This window comes from Gigantopelta aegis, chromosome 14 (genome assembly GCF_016097555.1).
Source record: "Gigantopelta aegis isolate Gae_Host chromosome 14, Gae_host_genome, whole genome shotgun sequence".
Lineage (NCBI taxonomy): Eukaryota > Metazoa > Mollusca > Gastropoda > Neomphalida > Peltospiridae > Gigantopelta > Gigantopelta aegis.
Window position 1 is genome coordinate 9721592 of NC_054712.1, and position 18765 is coordinate 9740356.

At 37.1% G+C, this 18765-nt stretch overlaps 1 protein-coding gene across 2 annotated transcripts in view; it reads right to left on the reverse strand.

Moving 5' to 3' along the window:
- Positions 1–18765, reverse strand: part of LOC121388033 (leucine-rich repeat and coiled-coil domain-containing protein 1-like) — a 378090-nt gene that overhangs the window by 261764 nt on the left and 97561 nt on the right. For both annotated transcript variants that reach the window (XM_041519233.1, XM_041519232.1), the window contains exon 10: positions 10309–10435. In XM_041519233.1, coding sequence (XP_041375167.1) covers positions 10309–10435 — 127 coding nt within the window. The remainder of the gene's footprint in view (positions 1–10308; positions 10436–18765) is intronic.

Consider the following 18765-nt stretch of genomic DNA (forward strand, 5'->3'; position numbering starts at 1 on the left):
TTTTATGTAATAAATACTCAAATATAAAGTCAAAGTGGCTTTGTTAGATCTTTTAATCATTTGTTTTTTCTTTACCAATGACTGTTTGCATGTCTGGAGGATATATCGACACCAAGGCCATATTAATTGTAAGACATATATACAATGTGGCGGCCCACCAATGGGATCAGCCTGACCTTTGAAAACCAATATATTATCAGACTGTTTTCAAGTCTAAAAATACCAATGAACAAAGTCAACTTCCTCGATATAGTTAGCCCAGGTTTGTTTCAGGGTTCATACCAATGGTCCTAACGGGAAGAGAAAAACAAGTGACGTAAATAGAGGTGACATATTAGCTAACATGTCACTGACAGCCTTGGGAAGATCAACTAGAAACAAGAAATATAATATTTTAACATGACATATTACACAGACTATGGTGTAGGGTTGTCCTGCTGGCACACCATTATATTAATTACCTTTGAGGCCTTGGGCCTGACCTTCAAAAAATGTTGGGAGTCTAGACTCACATTTTTATAATGACGTCACAAGAGTGGAATTTGAATGGCATTGTCATGACGTTAAAAAGTCTCAAAGTGTTCTTAAAAATCTTGAGTGTAGACTTCAAAAAGCTTTTTAAGCATGGGTCAAGGTGATATTTTACAGGATTGGCAGCCCATCAATCTGACTTTCAGAGGTCAACAAAGGTTACATATTAATGCCCACGGTGGGGGAGGGGGGTGGAGGGAGAGGGGGTGGAGAGGCTATCGACCTTGGAAAATGACCTCGATAGACTACCATTTGTACATTTGCTGTGGGAACTTTTCAAAATATTGCTGGTCCATAACAAACAGCTGTCTACAAACAACACTATGTATATAACAAACAGCTGTCTACAAACAACGCCATGTATATAACACCTGTCTATAGACAACACCATGTATATAACAAACAGCTGTCTACAAACATTATGTATATAACAAAAAGGTGTCTACAGACAACACTATGTATATAACAAACAGCTGTCTACAGACATCATGTATATAACAAACAGCTGTCTACAGACATCATGTATATATCAAACAGCTGTCTACAGACAACACCATGTATATAACACCTGTCTATAGACAACACCGTGTATATAACAAACAGCTGTCTACAAACATTATGTATATAACAAACACCTGTCTACAAACATCATGTATATAACAAACACCTGTCTACAGACATCATGTATATAACAAACACCTGTCTACAGACATCATGTATATAACAAACACCTGTCTACAGACATCATGTATATAACAAACAGCTGTCTACAGACATGTATATAACAAACACCTGTCTACAGACATCATGTATATAACAAACACCTGTCTACAGACATCATGTATATAACAAACACCTGTCTACAGACATCATGTATATAACAAACACCTGTCTACAGACATTATGTATATAACAAACAGCTGTCTACAGACAACACTATGTATATAACAAACACCTGTCTACAGACATCATGTATATAACAAACACCTGTCTACAGACATCATGTATATATCAAACAGCTGTCTACAGACAACACCATGTATATAACAAACACCTGTCTACAGACAACACCATGTATCTAACAAACACCTGTCTACAAACATCATGTATATAACAAACAGCTGTCTACAGACACCACCATGTATATAACACCTGTCTACAAACAACACCATATATATATAACAAACACCTGTCTACAAACATCATGTATATAACAAACAGCTGTCTACAGACACCACCATGTATATAACTCCTGTCTACAAACAACACCATGTATATAACAAACACCTGTCTACAAACAACACCATGTATATAACAAACACCTGTCTACAGACATCATGTATATCACAAACACCTGTCTACAGACATCATGTATATAACAAACAGCTGTCTACAGACAACACCATGTATATAACAAACACCTGTCTATAGACATCATGTAACACCTGTGTACAGACATCATGTATATAACAAACAGCTGTCTACAGACAACACCATGTATATAACAAACACCTGTGTACAGACAACACTATGTATATAACAAACACCTGTCTACAGACATCATGTATATAACAAACAGCTGTCTACAGACAACACCATGTATATAACACCTGTCTACAGACACCATGTATATAACAAACACCTGTCTACAAACAACGCCATGTATATAACACCTGTCTACAGACAACACCGTGTATATAACACCTGTCTATAGACAACATCATGTATATAACAAAACCTGTCTACAAACGCCATGTATATAACACCTGTCTATAGACAACACCATGTATATAACACCTGTCTATAGACAACACCATGTATATAACAAACACCTGTCTACAAATGCCATGTATATAACAAACACCTGTCTACAAACAATGCCATGTATATAACACTTGTCTACAGACAACACCGTGTATATAACACCTGTCTATAGACAACATCATGTATATAACAAAACCTGTCTACAGACATCATGTATATAACAAACACCTGTCTACAAACAACACCATGTATATAACACCTGTCTATAGACAACACCATGTATATAACAAACACCTGTCTACAAACGCCATGTATATAACAAACACCTGTCTACAAACAATGCCATGTATATAACACTTGTCTACAGACAACACCGTGTATATAACACCTGTCTATAGACAACATCATGTATATAACAAAACCTGTCTACAGACATCATGTATATAACAAACACCTGTCTACAAACAAAACCATGTATATAACACCTGTCTACAGCCAACATCATGTATATCACTAACACCTGTCTACAAAGAACACCATGTATATAACACCTTACTACAACACTATGTATATAACAAACAGCTGTCTACAAACATCATGTATATAACAACCAGCTGTCTACAAACAACATCAGTTTATAACAACCAGCTGTCTACAAACAACATCAGTTTATAACAAACAGCTGTCTACACACAACACTATGTATATAACAAATAATGCCATGTATATAACACCTGTCTACAGACAACACCGTGTATATAACACCTGTCTATAGACAACATCATGTATATAACAAACACCTGTCTACAGACATCATGTATATAACAAACACCTGTTTACAAACAACACCATATATATAACACCTGTCTACAGCCAACATCATGTATATCACAAACACCTGTCTACAGACATCATGTATATAACAAACACCTGTCTACAAACAACACCATATATATAACACCTGTCTACAGCCAACATCATGTATATAACAAACACCTGTCTACAGACATCATGTATATCACAAACACCTGTCTACAAAGAACACCATGTATATAACACCTTACAGACAACACTATGTATATAACAAACAGCTGTCTACAAACAACACCATATATATAACAAACACCTGTCTACAAAGAACATCGGTTTATAACAAACAGCTGTCTACAAACAACACTATGTATATAACAAACAGCTGTCTACAAAGAACATCAGTCTATAACAAACAGCTGTCTACAAAGAACATCAGTCTATAACAAACAGCTGTCTACATACATGTACCATATTCACTTTTAGCTATAAAAAAAAAAACAAACAAAACGCTATCAGATTACTATATAAAAATGTGTCATTTATCTGTCAAACCGCACGGCCACGGTGATAAAAGCAGTCATCGTAAACGTATATTTTGAGTGATGCAGCCATTGATCCGGTCTCAAAAGACCATCTCAGGAAACACCGTATTAGGTTAATAACTTGTTGATCTGTCAATCACCGGTGGCCTAATGGTCTTGTATGGATTTCATCGGGATAGAGGAAGATCATTCTCGAAAAATATATATTTAATCTTGTAGGTGTTCAGTTCGGTTCAATAATGTTTTTAAGGCTTTCAGGGAAAATAACCCGCCGATCGGTGGTGGGAGACGGAAAATTAACGAGCGTGGACAAAATGACATCCTGTTTACAAAATTCGGATCATATATGTAGGATCTTAATGACTGGAAATTAGCCTCCATAATTTGTGAGTAGCATATAAAAACATGATTATTACACTTCTGCAGTGATACCAGTTAAATACTTCTTGGTGGTTAGGTGGGCGATTGAAGGAAATAAATATTTGTTTAAAAACACTTCAAATGATTTTAAACTATGGCTAACTTGGAACTTAATTAACACATATATGTAAGGTCAGTTTGATATTCAGAGAGAGAGAGGGAGAGGGAGAGGGAGAGGGAGAGGGAGAGAGAGAGAGAGAGAGAGAGAGAGAGAGAGAGAGAGAGAGAGAGAGAGAGAGAGAGAGAGAGGGAGAGGGAGAGAGGGAGAGGGAGATGGAGATGGAGAGGGAGATGGAAAGGGAGAGGGAGAGGGAGTGGGAGAGGGAGAGGGAGGGGAGAGGGAGGGAGGGAGGAAGGGAGGGAGGGAGGGAGGGAGGGAGGGGAGGGGGGGGAGGGAGGGAGGGAGGGAGGGAGAGGGAGAGAGAGAGAGAGAGAGAGAGAGAGAGAGAGAGAGAGAGAGAGAGAGAGAGAGAGAGAGAGAGAGAGAGAGAGAGAGAGAACTTAATCCCACTCACAGGTAGTAGGGAAGTAAATACAGTCTAACTAAACAAGGTTTTATTTTGCAGGGTGATACATGTGCAGCCCTCTACAATGTTACCGATTTGGTGGCATTATTTTCATTTGGCGACTAAAACATTTCATACTATCTAGTATAGAATAATATAAGTAGGTGCCATCTGGGTTGTAGATGAAAAAGTGAACGTAAAGGGCTGGGCCTGTGCTTATAAAACAACGTTTAGAGCCCAGACTCAATCTCTAATGATGTCACACGCATACAATATGCATGGCGTTGTCAAGACATTAGTGTATCAGACTCTATTAGAGTCTCGAGTCTAGACTCTAAAAGTTTTATAAGCACCTGGCCTGGTGTGTTTATGTTGTTCATAAATTTGATGAATGAGATATTATTCTCCATCACCTATTTCTGTATTTAATTAGTATGAACTGAAGCCTGGGGTGCGTGGTGACGTCCTATCAGCCGGTAAACAGCAAAATGAGAGGGTGTCTCCGAAAGTGAAAGCTTTACTCCAGATATAGATTCATAACAACCAATTCAGATACCTTTGAAGCACAGAACATGGACTGGTTATTATCAGTGTAAATAATTATGTGTTTCACCCATCAAAATGGTTGTTTTCAGCTTCTTTGTATTTATATTCGTCTGGTGGACGGTGAATTATGATTTACTTCCCTGTCACCCACACAACTACGGTGTCAGCCATCTAGATACATCTACTTTATGGAAGTGGCTCTTTCTCAGTGGGTGCGGGACATACATGTAACCCAGTGGTAAAGCACTCACCTGATACACGCACGGTTAGTCTAGGATCGATCCTTGTCAGTGGGCCCATATTGGGCTATTTTTCGTTGCAGTTAGAGCACCATGACTGGTACAACAGCCATGGTATATAATATTTAGTCTGTTGGATGGTGTATATAATCAATGGCCATGGTATGTACTATCCTGTCTGTGGGATGTAACAGATCCCTTACTACTAATGGAAAACAATGTAGTGAGTTTCCTCTCTGACCCCTATATTTAAAAATATCAATATTCTTCTTTTCTTTTCATATTGCTTTTCCGCGGTCGGTTTGGGATTGATGCCTGTCGGTGGGCCCATTGGACTATTTCTCGTTCCAGCCAGTATACCACGACTGGTATATTAAAGGCTGTGGTATGTGCTATCCTGTCTGTGGGATGGTGCATATAAAAGATCCTTTGTTACTAATGGAAAAATGACATATTAGGTTTCCTCTCTAACACTATATGTCAAAATTACTAAATTTGACATCCAATAGATAATTATTAATATGTCAATGTGCTCTAGAGGTTTCGTTCAACAAAACAAACTAACTTTCTCAATGATTCAAACTTGTATAATTTAGTAATTATTCCTAGGCCCAGTGCTGTACAGTTTCCGGTTTCTTCAATCTTCAGACATTTTACAAATTCTTTGCAATAGTGTGTTCTGGACGGGACAAAAAATGAGATCCTTATACAGTAAAGTACACTTATAACGAACATGCTTAGAATGAACTACTGCATAGTATGAACTGATTGTAAAGTCCCATTTTATCTCTCTATCTAACCAGCTTGTGCAAATGTGTACGACGACCTACTGCTATAACGAACTAACTATCGTGGTCCCTTCTGGTTCGTTACAAGAGTACTTTGCTGTATATGAAATGGCTCTATATACATAACTGCGGGTGTCACACCACAGTTCTTTAAACATTTTTATCATTTATTCCTCTTCCGTTCTTTTTTTCTTTTTTTTCTTTGGGCCTCTCTTTGCATGCATGTATTATTATTAAAAAAATAATAATAATTTGGAGGGATGGGATTAAAAGGTTATTATTTCCATGTTTTTAATCCCTTCATTTTCTGTAAAATAATTGGAATGTCACACTCAAATGTTTGTTGTATAAAATTTTAAAAACTCCTCTGAGAAGTGTAATTTGATTATTATCTGGATTTACAAACCAGTTGCACAGAAACCTGGCTCGGGCAATGTCCTCTACAGCTTGCTTGAGAAGTGTAATTTGATTATTATCTGGATTTACAAACCAGTTGCACAGAAACCTGGCTCGGGCAATGTCCTCTACAGCTTGCTTGAGAAGTGTAATTTGATTATTATCTGGATTTACAAACCAGTTGCACAGAAACCTGGCTCGGGCAATGTCCTCTCAGCTTGCTTGAGAAGTGTAATTTGATTATTACCTGGATTTACAAACCAGTTGCACAGAAACCTGGCTCGGGCAATGTCCTCTACAGCTTGCTTGAGAAGTGTATTTGATTATTATCTGGATTTACAAACCAGTTGCACAGAAACCTGGCTCGGGCAATGTCCTCTACAGCTTGCTTGAGAAGTGTAATTTGATTATTATGGGGATTTACAAACCAGTTGCACAGAAACCTGGCTCGGGCAATGTCCTCTACAGCTTGCTTGAGAAGTGTAATTTGATTATTATGGGGATTTACAAACCAGTTGCACAGAAACCTGGCTCGGGCAATGTCCTCTACAGCTTGCTTGAGAAGTGTAATTTGATTATTATCTGGATTTACAAACCAGTTGCACAGAAACCTGGCTCGGGCAATGTCCTCTACAGCTTGCTTGAGAAGTGTAATTTGATTATTATCTGGATTTACAAACCAGTTGCACAGAAACCTGGCTCGGGCAATGTCCTCTACAGCTTGCTTGAGAAGTGTAATTTGATTATTATGGGGATTTACAAACCAGTTGCACAGAAACCTGGCTCGGGCAATGTCCTCTACAGCTTGCTTGAGAAGTGTAATTTGATTATTATCTGGATTTACAAACCAGTTGCACAGAAACCTGGAATCGGGCAATGTCCTCTACAGCTTGCTTGAGAAGTGTAATTTGATTATTATCTGGATTTACAAACCAGTTGCACAGAAACCTGGCTCGGGCAATGTCCTCTACAGCTTGCTTGAGAAGTGTAATTTGATTATTATCTGGATTTACAAACCAGTTGCACAGAAACCTGGCTCGGGCAATGTCCTCTACAGCTTGCTTGAGAAGTGTAATTTGATTATTATCTGGATTTACAAACCAGTTGCACAGAAACCTGGCTCGGGCAATGTCCTCTACAGCTTGCTTGAGGCCACGCGTTAACATTTTTCAAAAACATTGGAAAATTTCCATGTAATTCCTATCATTACTCACACTTACCGAATTTAAAAGAGCCGTTAATGTGTGTTGTACAATCCCTTTCATTATGTGCCACCGGCCACCTAAATTTGATCTCAAATCACTAAAATTCTTGTATTAAGCAACCACAGTCAAGTTTTACTATTCTATAATAGGACTATTTAAAAAAAAAAAATATTCATAAAAGGTGCAGCAAATACACCAATGCCACTCCTTGATGGATGCTATAGTATCCCATCAAATCAACATCTCTAATGTGTATTGATCAATTAAGAAACTGTGACTGGAATGCATCTAATTTGCTCCGAGTATAAGCTAAGAATGATTGACAATTGGAGATTCATCTACTATACGACAATCCATCACATGAAATAGTAGTAATACGAACAGAGAAAACAAACTGGAAACATAATGGATTCCAAACAGTCGGATTAATGATTAATAATGTTTGTTAAAGTTACTGCGTAAACATACTCATGGTATGCATGGCCATCTGAACACTTTCAATGGTTTCATTCACAAGTGACAGTCCTCCTAAGTGCAACAAACTATAACTGATGTAAATCAAAACATCAAAAGTGTGCAAATCACCAGGTGTGCCACAGATATGTTCATGCATTAACTAACTTTTATTACAAACCAGTGTAAGATATTGCTCATGTCATAACAATCACTCAATATCTAACTAGTGTAATATTGGCCAGTGTGACGTGAGCGTGATGCAGATCACTCGCAGACCCAATTCGTGGAAAAATAACGTGTAGTACAATGTAGGTCTTGACATCTGCTTACTACTATGTTGTATATGTTTGCAGTTGGTTTGTAGTAAATAAAATACTAAACTAGCTTGCCTGTCGTACTATTTTCATGAAACTCATGAACAGTGTTGCTATCTGACTCGCTTTCGCTCATCAGATACCAAGCCTGTTCATTCATGTCATAAAAATGGTATGACAGGCAAGCTGGTTTAGTATTCTATATATATATACCGCACCCCAAAGTGGTTGCATGTGCAATAAGGAAGTTGAGCTCTGTGAGAAGTGGGGTTTAAAACTGTTCAGGTTATAAAGATTTATTGCACACTTTTGTTAATGGGAAAACATCCCAAGCGTAGTACAATTCCCAGATATTCTTTATTATTTCTGAAGAAGTCAACAAGTCTAAAACTGATTTACTGTAAACTATAGTACACACATTAGCAGTATGGATGGTAACAAAAGAAAAAACCCCCAACAATAACAAACATTTCTACAGACACCCGTCTTGAGTGGCCACTTTCGACTATACCCTTGTGGCTACTTTCGACTATATCCTTGAGTGGCCACTTTCGACTATATCCTTGTGGCCACTTATGACTATATCCTTGTGGCCACTTTCGACTATACCCTTGAGTGGCCACTTTCGACTATACCCTTGTGTGTCCGGTTTTGACTATACCCTTGAGTGGACACTTTCGTCTATACCCTTGTGTGTCCATGCACTTAATACAGTTTTGAGTGTATATAGTGTTTACCACCAAATCAAATCCCAAAGAAAACAATAGTAATTAATGTATGTGGCTAAAGCTGCTATTCGTAAAATTATACTAGAACCCATCACCCTTAACGTAAATCAGAAAACAAACATGGGGTTAAGCTGCTAATTTAAAACATACCAGAAATTGTGTTCATCTTCCCTACTTCTGCATAAAAATTGTGAACCTAATTTTAATAGAACCCTACATGTCTTTCAAGCACAACAGACAGAAGCTGGTACATTGATACTAGCTCAAATTAAATTACAAAACTTTACTGGCCAGATCAATGAAACAACATTTTATGACCACAAACCCTGTCACAAATCTCACTAATGGCAGGCGTGTTCTGATTTAATGCAACATTCAAAGTTAGGTGCACTTTGAACTTTGACCTGGTTAGAAACTATTTGTTATACTACTACCTATATATTGTTATTAAACTGCAGAAGATTTACTGGCTAGATGAAACAACATCTCACAAATAGCAGGCGTCGCCTTATTTAATGCAACATTAAAAGTTAGGTGCACTTTGAACTTTGACCTGGTGAGAAACTATTTGTTATACTACTACCTATATATTGTTATTAAACTGTAGGAGATTTACTGGCTAGATGAAACAACATCTCACAAATAGCAGGCGTCGCCTTATTTAATGCAACATTAAGTTAGGTGCACTTTGAACTTTGACCTGGTGAGAAACTATTTGTTATACTACTACCTATATATTGTTATTAAACTGCAGGAGATTTACTGGCTAGATGAAACAACATCTCACAAATAGCAGGCGTCGCCTTATTTAATATGTAGTAGTGTTGGTATAAAGTGCTCCTACTGGCAGTAGCTTGTGGGAATGTCCATATCAGCTCATTTGGTACAGCGCTGGAATCTCGTACTGTGAGTCCATGGTTCAAATCCCCTCGGTGGAGGTCAATTTTTTTCTGTTACAAATGCGACATTCAAAGTTAGGTGCACTTTGAACTTTGATCCGATGAGATGCTGTCTGCTATACTACTAGCTAGAATGAAAGCAGTTGTTGTATGACACTTACCACGTAAGTAGACTCAATATCGTCTCTCTTCTCACCATCTGCTTGTAGACTGGACACCTGGATGGCTGCTGGGCCTAAAGGGAGACTATCCTGGCTGGACTCCACAACATTCTTTGACTTGGCCACCCTAGAAAAAAAAAAAAAATTCATTAGTAACTGATAAAAAACTGAAAATTATCAGAACGAAAGAAAGAAGTGTTTTATTTAACGACACACTCAACACATTTTATTTACGGTTATATGGCGTCAGACATATGGTTAAGGACCACACAGATTTTTTTAGAGGAAACCCGCTGTCGCCACATAGGCTACTCTTTTATGACAGGCAGCAAGGGATCTTTTATTTGCGCTTCCCACAGGCAGGATAGCACAAACCATGGCCTTTGTTGAACCAGTTATGGATCACTGGTCGGTGCAAGTGGTTTACAACTACCCATTGAGCCTTGCGGAGCACTCACTCAGGGTTTGGAGTCGGTATCTGGATTAAAAATTCCATGCCTCGACTGGGATCTGAACCCAGTACCTACTAGCCTGTAGACTGATGGCCTGTCACGATTATCAGAATGAAAAAATTAGGTTATGACTCAGGGTCGTGTAGCATAGTTGTTGTGCTAGCACGTAAGTTGAATAAGACTATTCCATTTGTTACTTAAAAGGTGTGTGGTTTAACTAGGGGAAAAAAGAAAACGATTAATCTTACAGATTTCCAATTTCGTCTTGAAGTCGATAAAGCTGATATCCTACAACGTACATTGCGTTAACCTGTTATTATTTTTATTTTGAAACTCGACAAATAACGGACTAATCACCGTTATGCATTTACTTTGCCATGACACAAAACTTTATTTTGATATACTGTACTGAATATGACAACATAAAAAAAAACCCCTAAATATACATATATTTAATATTCGATAAGATTGCTTATATTCATCTAGGATACCTAAATTTATGTAATTTGTAGATCATATTGGAATAGGTTCACTTTTGAACACAGTTTTGTCTATCTAACTTATTAACAACCATGCATGCCGACAGGACAGCATTTCACTTAACATGTAGTTTTCCAAATTTATTTTGTGTACGACTACCCTAAAATTGGTCTTCAACATGTAATTGTTTTTTTAGCTTAACCTTAAACAAATTGCAAGCTCCTAACAGCCACTGATTAAACAATGTACTCAGGTGTCACTACATTCCAAAGTTAAAGTTTGTTTTGTTTAATGACACCACATTGATCTATTAATCATCAGCTTTTGGTAATCAGAGGAAACCTACTACTTTTTTCCATTAACAGCATGGGATATTTTATATGCACAATGCCTCTTATGTACCAGTTGTGGGGGGCACTGGCTGGGATGGGGAAAACCCCCAATGGGTCCACCAATAAGGTTTGATCCTATGGCACCTCAAGCGAGCATTCTATCCACTGAGGTAAATCACGCCCCCAATACCATAACCACGTCAAGATGATAATTTTGTGTACACAACTTCATCTTTTAGAAACAGGAAGGAGAGGAAAGAAATGGTTTAGTTAATGACACACTCAACACATTTTATTTAAGGTTATATGGCATCGGACATATGGTTAAGGATCACACATATTGAGGGAAGAAACCCGCTTTTAGAAACAGCAACGACAAAGTCTGTATTGTAAATAATATGGTTATTTGATAAGCGTAGGCGGCAGTGGCCTTAGGCCTGTTTTGCTAAGGACTACATAGGACATGTAAATGATTACTCTCTTATTAACCATGACCCAAAACGTCGCCTTTCACCAGTATAACTACCAAACACACAGGACACACCGAAGACTTAAAATTAACCATCAATCAGGTGCAATAACAATTCACAAGCAGCAATACCCAAGATATTTACAAATGTCTGATTTGGTGATTTTCAGTCTCCCACTGTACGAGACAAAAACCTGTTATTTGAATTTTTGTCCATTAATGGCAACCGTAGCTGAATCTGTTAAAAGCCTGGCCTGATTTCTCGTCTGACCTTCACAAGGAAGTTGACCAAACCAAGTACGCTGGAAAATTGAGAGTAGCAATCGTTAAAAATGAGTACGTCCGTCCGTGTGATATTAATGTGATGAGTGGAATGGCGCACTTGAAAAGTTTGTATTCCACAGAACACATGTCAGACAGATCTGTAATCTTGTTGACCTCTTTTCAGCAGAATTATTTAATGTTGTCACATTGTAACTTCCAATTTCCTCCCCCGAATTATCACCATTACCACCCTATCATCTCTTTCTCTCTCTTTTCTTTTTCTTTGCAGAATTATTTGATGTTGTCACATTATAACCTCCCTCACCCACCTTTCCTTTCTCTCCCACACTTCCTTTCTTTCTCTAAGCCTTCCTTTCTTCAACCCCTATCTTTTTCTCTCTCCCACCCTTCCTATCTCTCTTCCACTTCCTCTCCCTCCTTCCCTCCCTCCCTCCCTCCCTCCCTCCCTCCTCTCTCTCTCTCTCTCTCTCTCTCTCTCTCTCTCTCTCTCTCTCTCTCTCTCATTTTTAATTTTGTTTTTTCTCTCTTTCCTCATGAATATATCTATGAGGCCTTATGATGGTAATTTCAAATTAATCTATACAGGTACTTTCCAATAGACAGGACTGTACATACCACCTGCCTTTGATATTGCAACCAAGGAACACTGATTGTGGTGGGGGGAGGGGGGAGGGTTGTATCTTAAAGGGTCAGGCAGTGATTGTTGGTACCAACATGTGCTGCCATGTATGTTTACTTTTCATATTTACATTTACTGTATTTTAATCTGCAACCACTGTTTCTATTGACAGATTATGATGACTGATTAAAACAAAGTCATAAACGTATACTAGCAGATTATGACTTTGACGTCACTCATATGATGTCACACGCATAGCTACATTACAAAATTGCTCATTTGACCTCTAGGTCATCGTACAATGTGGCTGAAATAACAGAAATAATAGTTTTTCCCCTTAATTTTTATGGTCTGCTGAATGAGAAATTCTGCTCGGCAGAGCCTCACGGAATTTCCCATTCTTACCTTCACAGGATAAGGCCGATATCCGATGTCATTATCTAGTTATTCTCTATTTATTCATCTTCATCGAGTAGATATATAGTTGTTTACTTTTCTCAACTTCCTACTTTTAAAGATTGACCGATGGAAACAAATATGAGATGATCGAAAAACTGACAGCCGAGAGTGACTGCAACCGATAGCCTCACCCATGGTGTCAGGAAAGATTATAATCGTGTTACTCACACTCCATACCACATGACTGGCATCTAATCATATATTACATCTTTGTATTAAATGCAGCTATCACAACGCTAGTAGTTAATTAAATTCGGACTATAATGCTAAGTGTTCCCTAATTTGTTTCTATCAGTATATGGGGAGGGATTTAGTGCTTGCCTAAGGTGCTTGCATCGAAGGATTAAACAACCTTGGTGTATCTATTCAGCTCATTGGGTTTTTTTTCTCGTTCCAACCAGTGCACACAACTGGTCAAAGGCAGTGGCATGTGCTTTCCTGTCTGTGGGAAAGTGCATATAAAAGATCCCTTGCTGCATTAGGGAAAATGTAGCAAGTTTCCTCTGATGACTACGAGTCAGAATTACCATGTTTGACATCCAATAGCCGCTGATTAATAAATCAATGTGCTGCAGTGGTGTCGTTAAAGAAAAACGTTTGCTGTCAGTATGTTAACAGCCTGTCCTGTATCCGTCACACCCCAGTAGGGCATTCTACCACTGAGCTCATTCCAAGACCCTGTGATAAGTTTCAGTCAACAGATTGATTAATTTCATTTCAACTTATTTTCGTGTTTATATCCAATTAAGGTTCAAGCACACTGTCCTGGGAACAGATCTCAGCTATCTGGGTTAGTTGTTAGTTGGTTAGTAGTTAGTAAGAGAGAAGAGGGTGTAGTGGTCTTACACCTACCCATTGAACCCTTAAGAACTCGCTCTGGGTTGGAGCCAGTACTGGGCTGCGAACCCTGTACCTACCAGTCTGTAGTCCAATGGCTTAACCACAACGCCACCGAGGCCATTAGTTGATTCAGCCAACTGAATGACCACTGTGGGAACAAGTCAAATAGTTTGCAAACGTTTAGCAATTTAGCAAAAACAGCCGGCTGAACTTAAGCCTGGCGACTTGGTTGGCAAATATTTAAAACATTGTAATGGGCATTCTGGACTTTAGCTGACAAGAAAACTAATTAACTTGTGTCATCTGGATAGTGATTTACATTGTAAGTACAGGGTAATGTTCTTACAGGGAGCTAACGACTATTTCGGTCAATCACCGCTTCATGTAGGGGTGGCAATGTTGGTGGGTATGTAGGTGATGAATTCCGTACTATTAAGAAAATTGCCCATTATTTTCGTCAATTTTATTTTGTTGGGCTCTCATTTCACTATTAGGTGAGGTAATTTTGAAAGGGCAGACAACTCCAATAATTGTGGTGAAACAAAAAGAGTTGATTCTTGTATCCAGAACTGAATGTCATAAAATCATTATGATTCACATGCAAGTGTAATAATTTCTTTATTTTGATGCGCGGTTGGTTTGGGATCAATCCCCGTCGGTGGGCCCATTGGGCTATTTCTCGTTCCAGCCAGTACACCACGACTGGTATATCAAGGCAGTGTTGTGTGCTATCCTGTCTGTGGGAAAGTGCATATAAAAGATCCCTTGCTTCATTAGAAAAAATGTAGCGGGTTTCCTCTGACGACTATATATCAAAATTACCAAATGTTTGACATCCAATAGCCGATGACTAATGAATCAATGTGCTCTAGGGATGTCGTTAAACAAACCAAACTTTTTAAAAATTTCTTTATTATTCTTTATTTTTGTTTGTTATGAAAATAACACAGATCATTTCAAAGTAACTAGAAGGAGACAATGAAAATGACGTTATTTCGGTAAGCGATTATACAGAACTAAAAACTGGGGAAGCCACATTATGTCATGACGTCACTTCTCAAAATTACATCATTCAATGTGCACATGAAATCATTATAATCGACATGTCATAATGGTTATATTTCCCTGAATATCTTGAACTATGTGGATAATAAATTATGAATGCTCGGATATGTCTATGCAAAATAAATAGAGGTGAAAAACCTAAATATTAGTCATGGTTATAGGTTTTGAATTACGTGCACATTAAGAACAAGCTGTCTATACATGTAGATAAGAACAACACATTATTAATAACTGTAACCTTACTAGCAGATATGGTAGTATAAAAAGGAAAACATTAAAATTATTATTTTTTAAATCAAGCTTTTAGTGTCAAAATGAATAATGAATAATGCTAAAAAAAAAAAAAAAATATAAAGTTTTAAACATATACCAACTCCCACAACATATTTTACATAAAATCTTTTAATATAAATAAAAAAAGTTTTGTATTCAAATTACCATCAAAGTGTATAGATTAAATTTCTTTTTTTTGATATAGAGATGAAGGCAACTGATGAAAAAAGCCAAGGTAATGCAATTGCACATGTTATTCTGACTTTTAGTCTGTATTATACTGCATAGCGATCACTATATAGTACTAACAATCCAGGTGTAACTGCTTACCTGGGCTGTTGCCGCATTTTGCCTTCACTTCCTCTAAAAACAACCTTTTTTCCTTACTTAAACTCAATGGGTTTTTTTTTGTTGTAAACTATGTCATGAAAGTTGGTATGGGTTTAAAACTTAACAGTATGTTTAAATACCAGTTCTAGCATTATTTAGTTTGTTTTTGTTTAACAACACCATTAGAGCACATTGATTTATTAATCACCGGTAGCATCATTTGGTACACAGTAATGTGCAAGTTCATCAATTCCCTATAATGGACTATAAACAAACTTAAACATACAGAGGTATTTATCTCTCAATTCGGCAAGACATAGCCCAGTGGTACAGCGCTCGCTTGATGTGCGGTCGGGTCTGGGATCGATCTCTGTTGGTGGGCCCATTGGGCTATTTCTAGTTCCATCTAGTGCACCACGACAGGTATATCAAAGGCTGTGGTATGTACTACCCTGTCTGTGGGATGGTGCATATAAAAGATCCCTTGCTGCTAATCGAAAAGAGTAGCCCATGAAGTGGCGACAGCGGGTTTCCTCTCTCAATATCTGTGTGGTCCTTAACCACATGTCTGATGCCATGTAACCGAAAATACAATGTGTTGAGTACGTCGTTAAATAAAACATTTCTTTTTTTTTCCTCTTTTTTTTTATCTCTCAATTCTGAACAGTGATGTTTATTTTATAAATTGATAATTTACAATACATGCTGCTGGTTAGGCATACACACCTCATATTTTATCAGACAATACTGATGATGATGATGATGATGTTAATGATGATGATATTGGTGATGATGTTGATGATATTAATGATGATGATGGTGGTGGTGTTAATGATGATGGTGGTGGTGTTAATGATGATGATATTGGTGATGATGTTGATGATATTAATGATGATGATGGTGGTGGTGTTAATGATGATGGTGGTGGTGTTAATGATGATGATATTGGTGATGATGTTGATGATATTAATGATGATGATGGTGGTGGTGTTAATGATGATGGTGGTGGTGTTAATGATGATGATATTGGTGATGATGTTGATGATATTAATGATGATGATGGTGGTGGTGTTAATGATGATGGTGGTGGTGTTAATGATGATGATATTGGTGATGATGTTGATGATATTAATGATGATGATGGTGGTGGTGTTAATGATGATGGTGGTGGTGACGATGTTGATTGGTGATGGTGATAATGGTAATGATTAAGAAGATGATAAGGATGAGAAAGGTGATGATGATAATGATTAAGATGATGGTGATGATGATTGATGATAACAATGATTAAGATGATAAGGATGAGAATGGTGGTGATGATAATGATGTTAAATGATGATGATAATGATTAAGATGATGGTGATGATGATTGATGATAACAATGATTAAGATGATAAGGATGAGAAAGGTGATGATGATAATGATTAAGATGATGGTGATGATGATTGATGATAACAATGATTAAGATGATAAGGATGAGAAAGGTGATGATGATAATGATGTTAAATGATGATGATAATGATTAAGATGATGGTGATGATGATTGATGATAACAATGATTAAGATGATAAGGATGAGAAAGGTGATGATGATAATGATGTTAAATGATGATGATAATGATTAAGATGATGGTGATGATGATTGATGATAACAATGATTAAGATGATAAGGATGAGAATGGTGGTGATGATAATGATGTTAAATGATGATGATGATGATTAAGATGATGGTGATGATGATTGATGATAACAATGATTAAGATGATAAGGATGAGAAAGGTGATGATGATAATGATTAAGATGATGGTGATGATGATTGATGATAACAATGATTAAGATGATAAGGATGAGAAAGGTGATGATGATAATGATTAAGATGATGGTGATGATGATTGATGATAACAATGATTAAGATGATAAGGATGAGAATGGTGGTGATGATAATGATGTTAAATGATGATGATAATGATTAAGATGATGGTGATGATGATTGATAACAATGATTAAGATGATAAGGATGAGAAAGGTGATGATGATAATGATTAAGATGATGGTGATGATGATTGATGATAACAATGATTAAGATGATAAGGATGAGAAAGGTGATGATGATAATGATTAAGATGATGGTGATGATGATTGATGATAACAATGATTAAGATGATAAGGATGAGAAAGGTGATGATGATAATGATTAAGATGATGGTGATGATGATTGATGATAACAATGATTAAGATGATAAGGATGAGAAAGGTGATGATGATAATGATTAAGATGATGGTGATGATGATTGATGATAACAATGATTAAGATGATAAGGATGAGAATGGTGGTGATGATAATGTTAAATGATGATGATAATGATTAAGATGATGATGATTGTGGTAATGATGATGATAATGATGATTGATGATGATGATGACAATGATAAAGTCTCGAAGGTAATTAAGTCACACTAAAATCTAATTTTCCGAATTACACATTTAGACTAAGAGTTTGGACATCAGGGATCTAAAATCAATCAAAATGTCATGTTGGTTGACTGAGATCAGTAGATTCATCACATATCAAACAGGCTGCACTTTCTGCACTCAGAGACTGACAAAATTAGTTTTAACCCAAAAAAAAGTAAATCCACCTGAAGCACTAATGATCCACCATTATCTAATGGGCTGTCGTACTATTGTCACGTCACGCGAGAGAAAAAAACAACAGTCAAATTATACTTCTGATATAAACGTTATTGTCTTGTCCTCGAAGGAAATTGAGTTATTCTTTAAAAATACTTAGTCTTGTCATCCCAACCACCATGTTTGTAAAGGCTGTTACAGAATTCTCACATTTGTCTAGAAC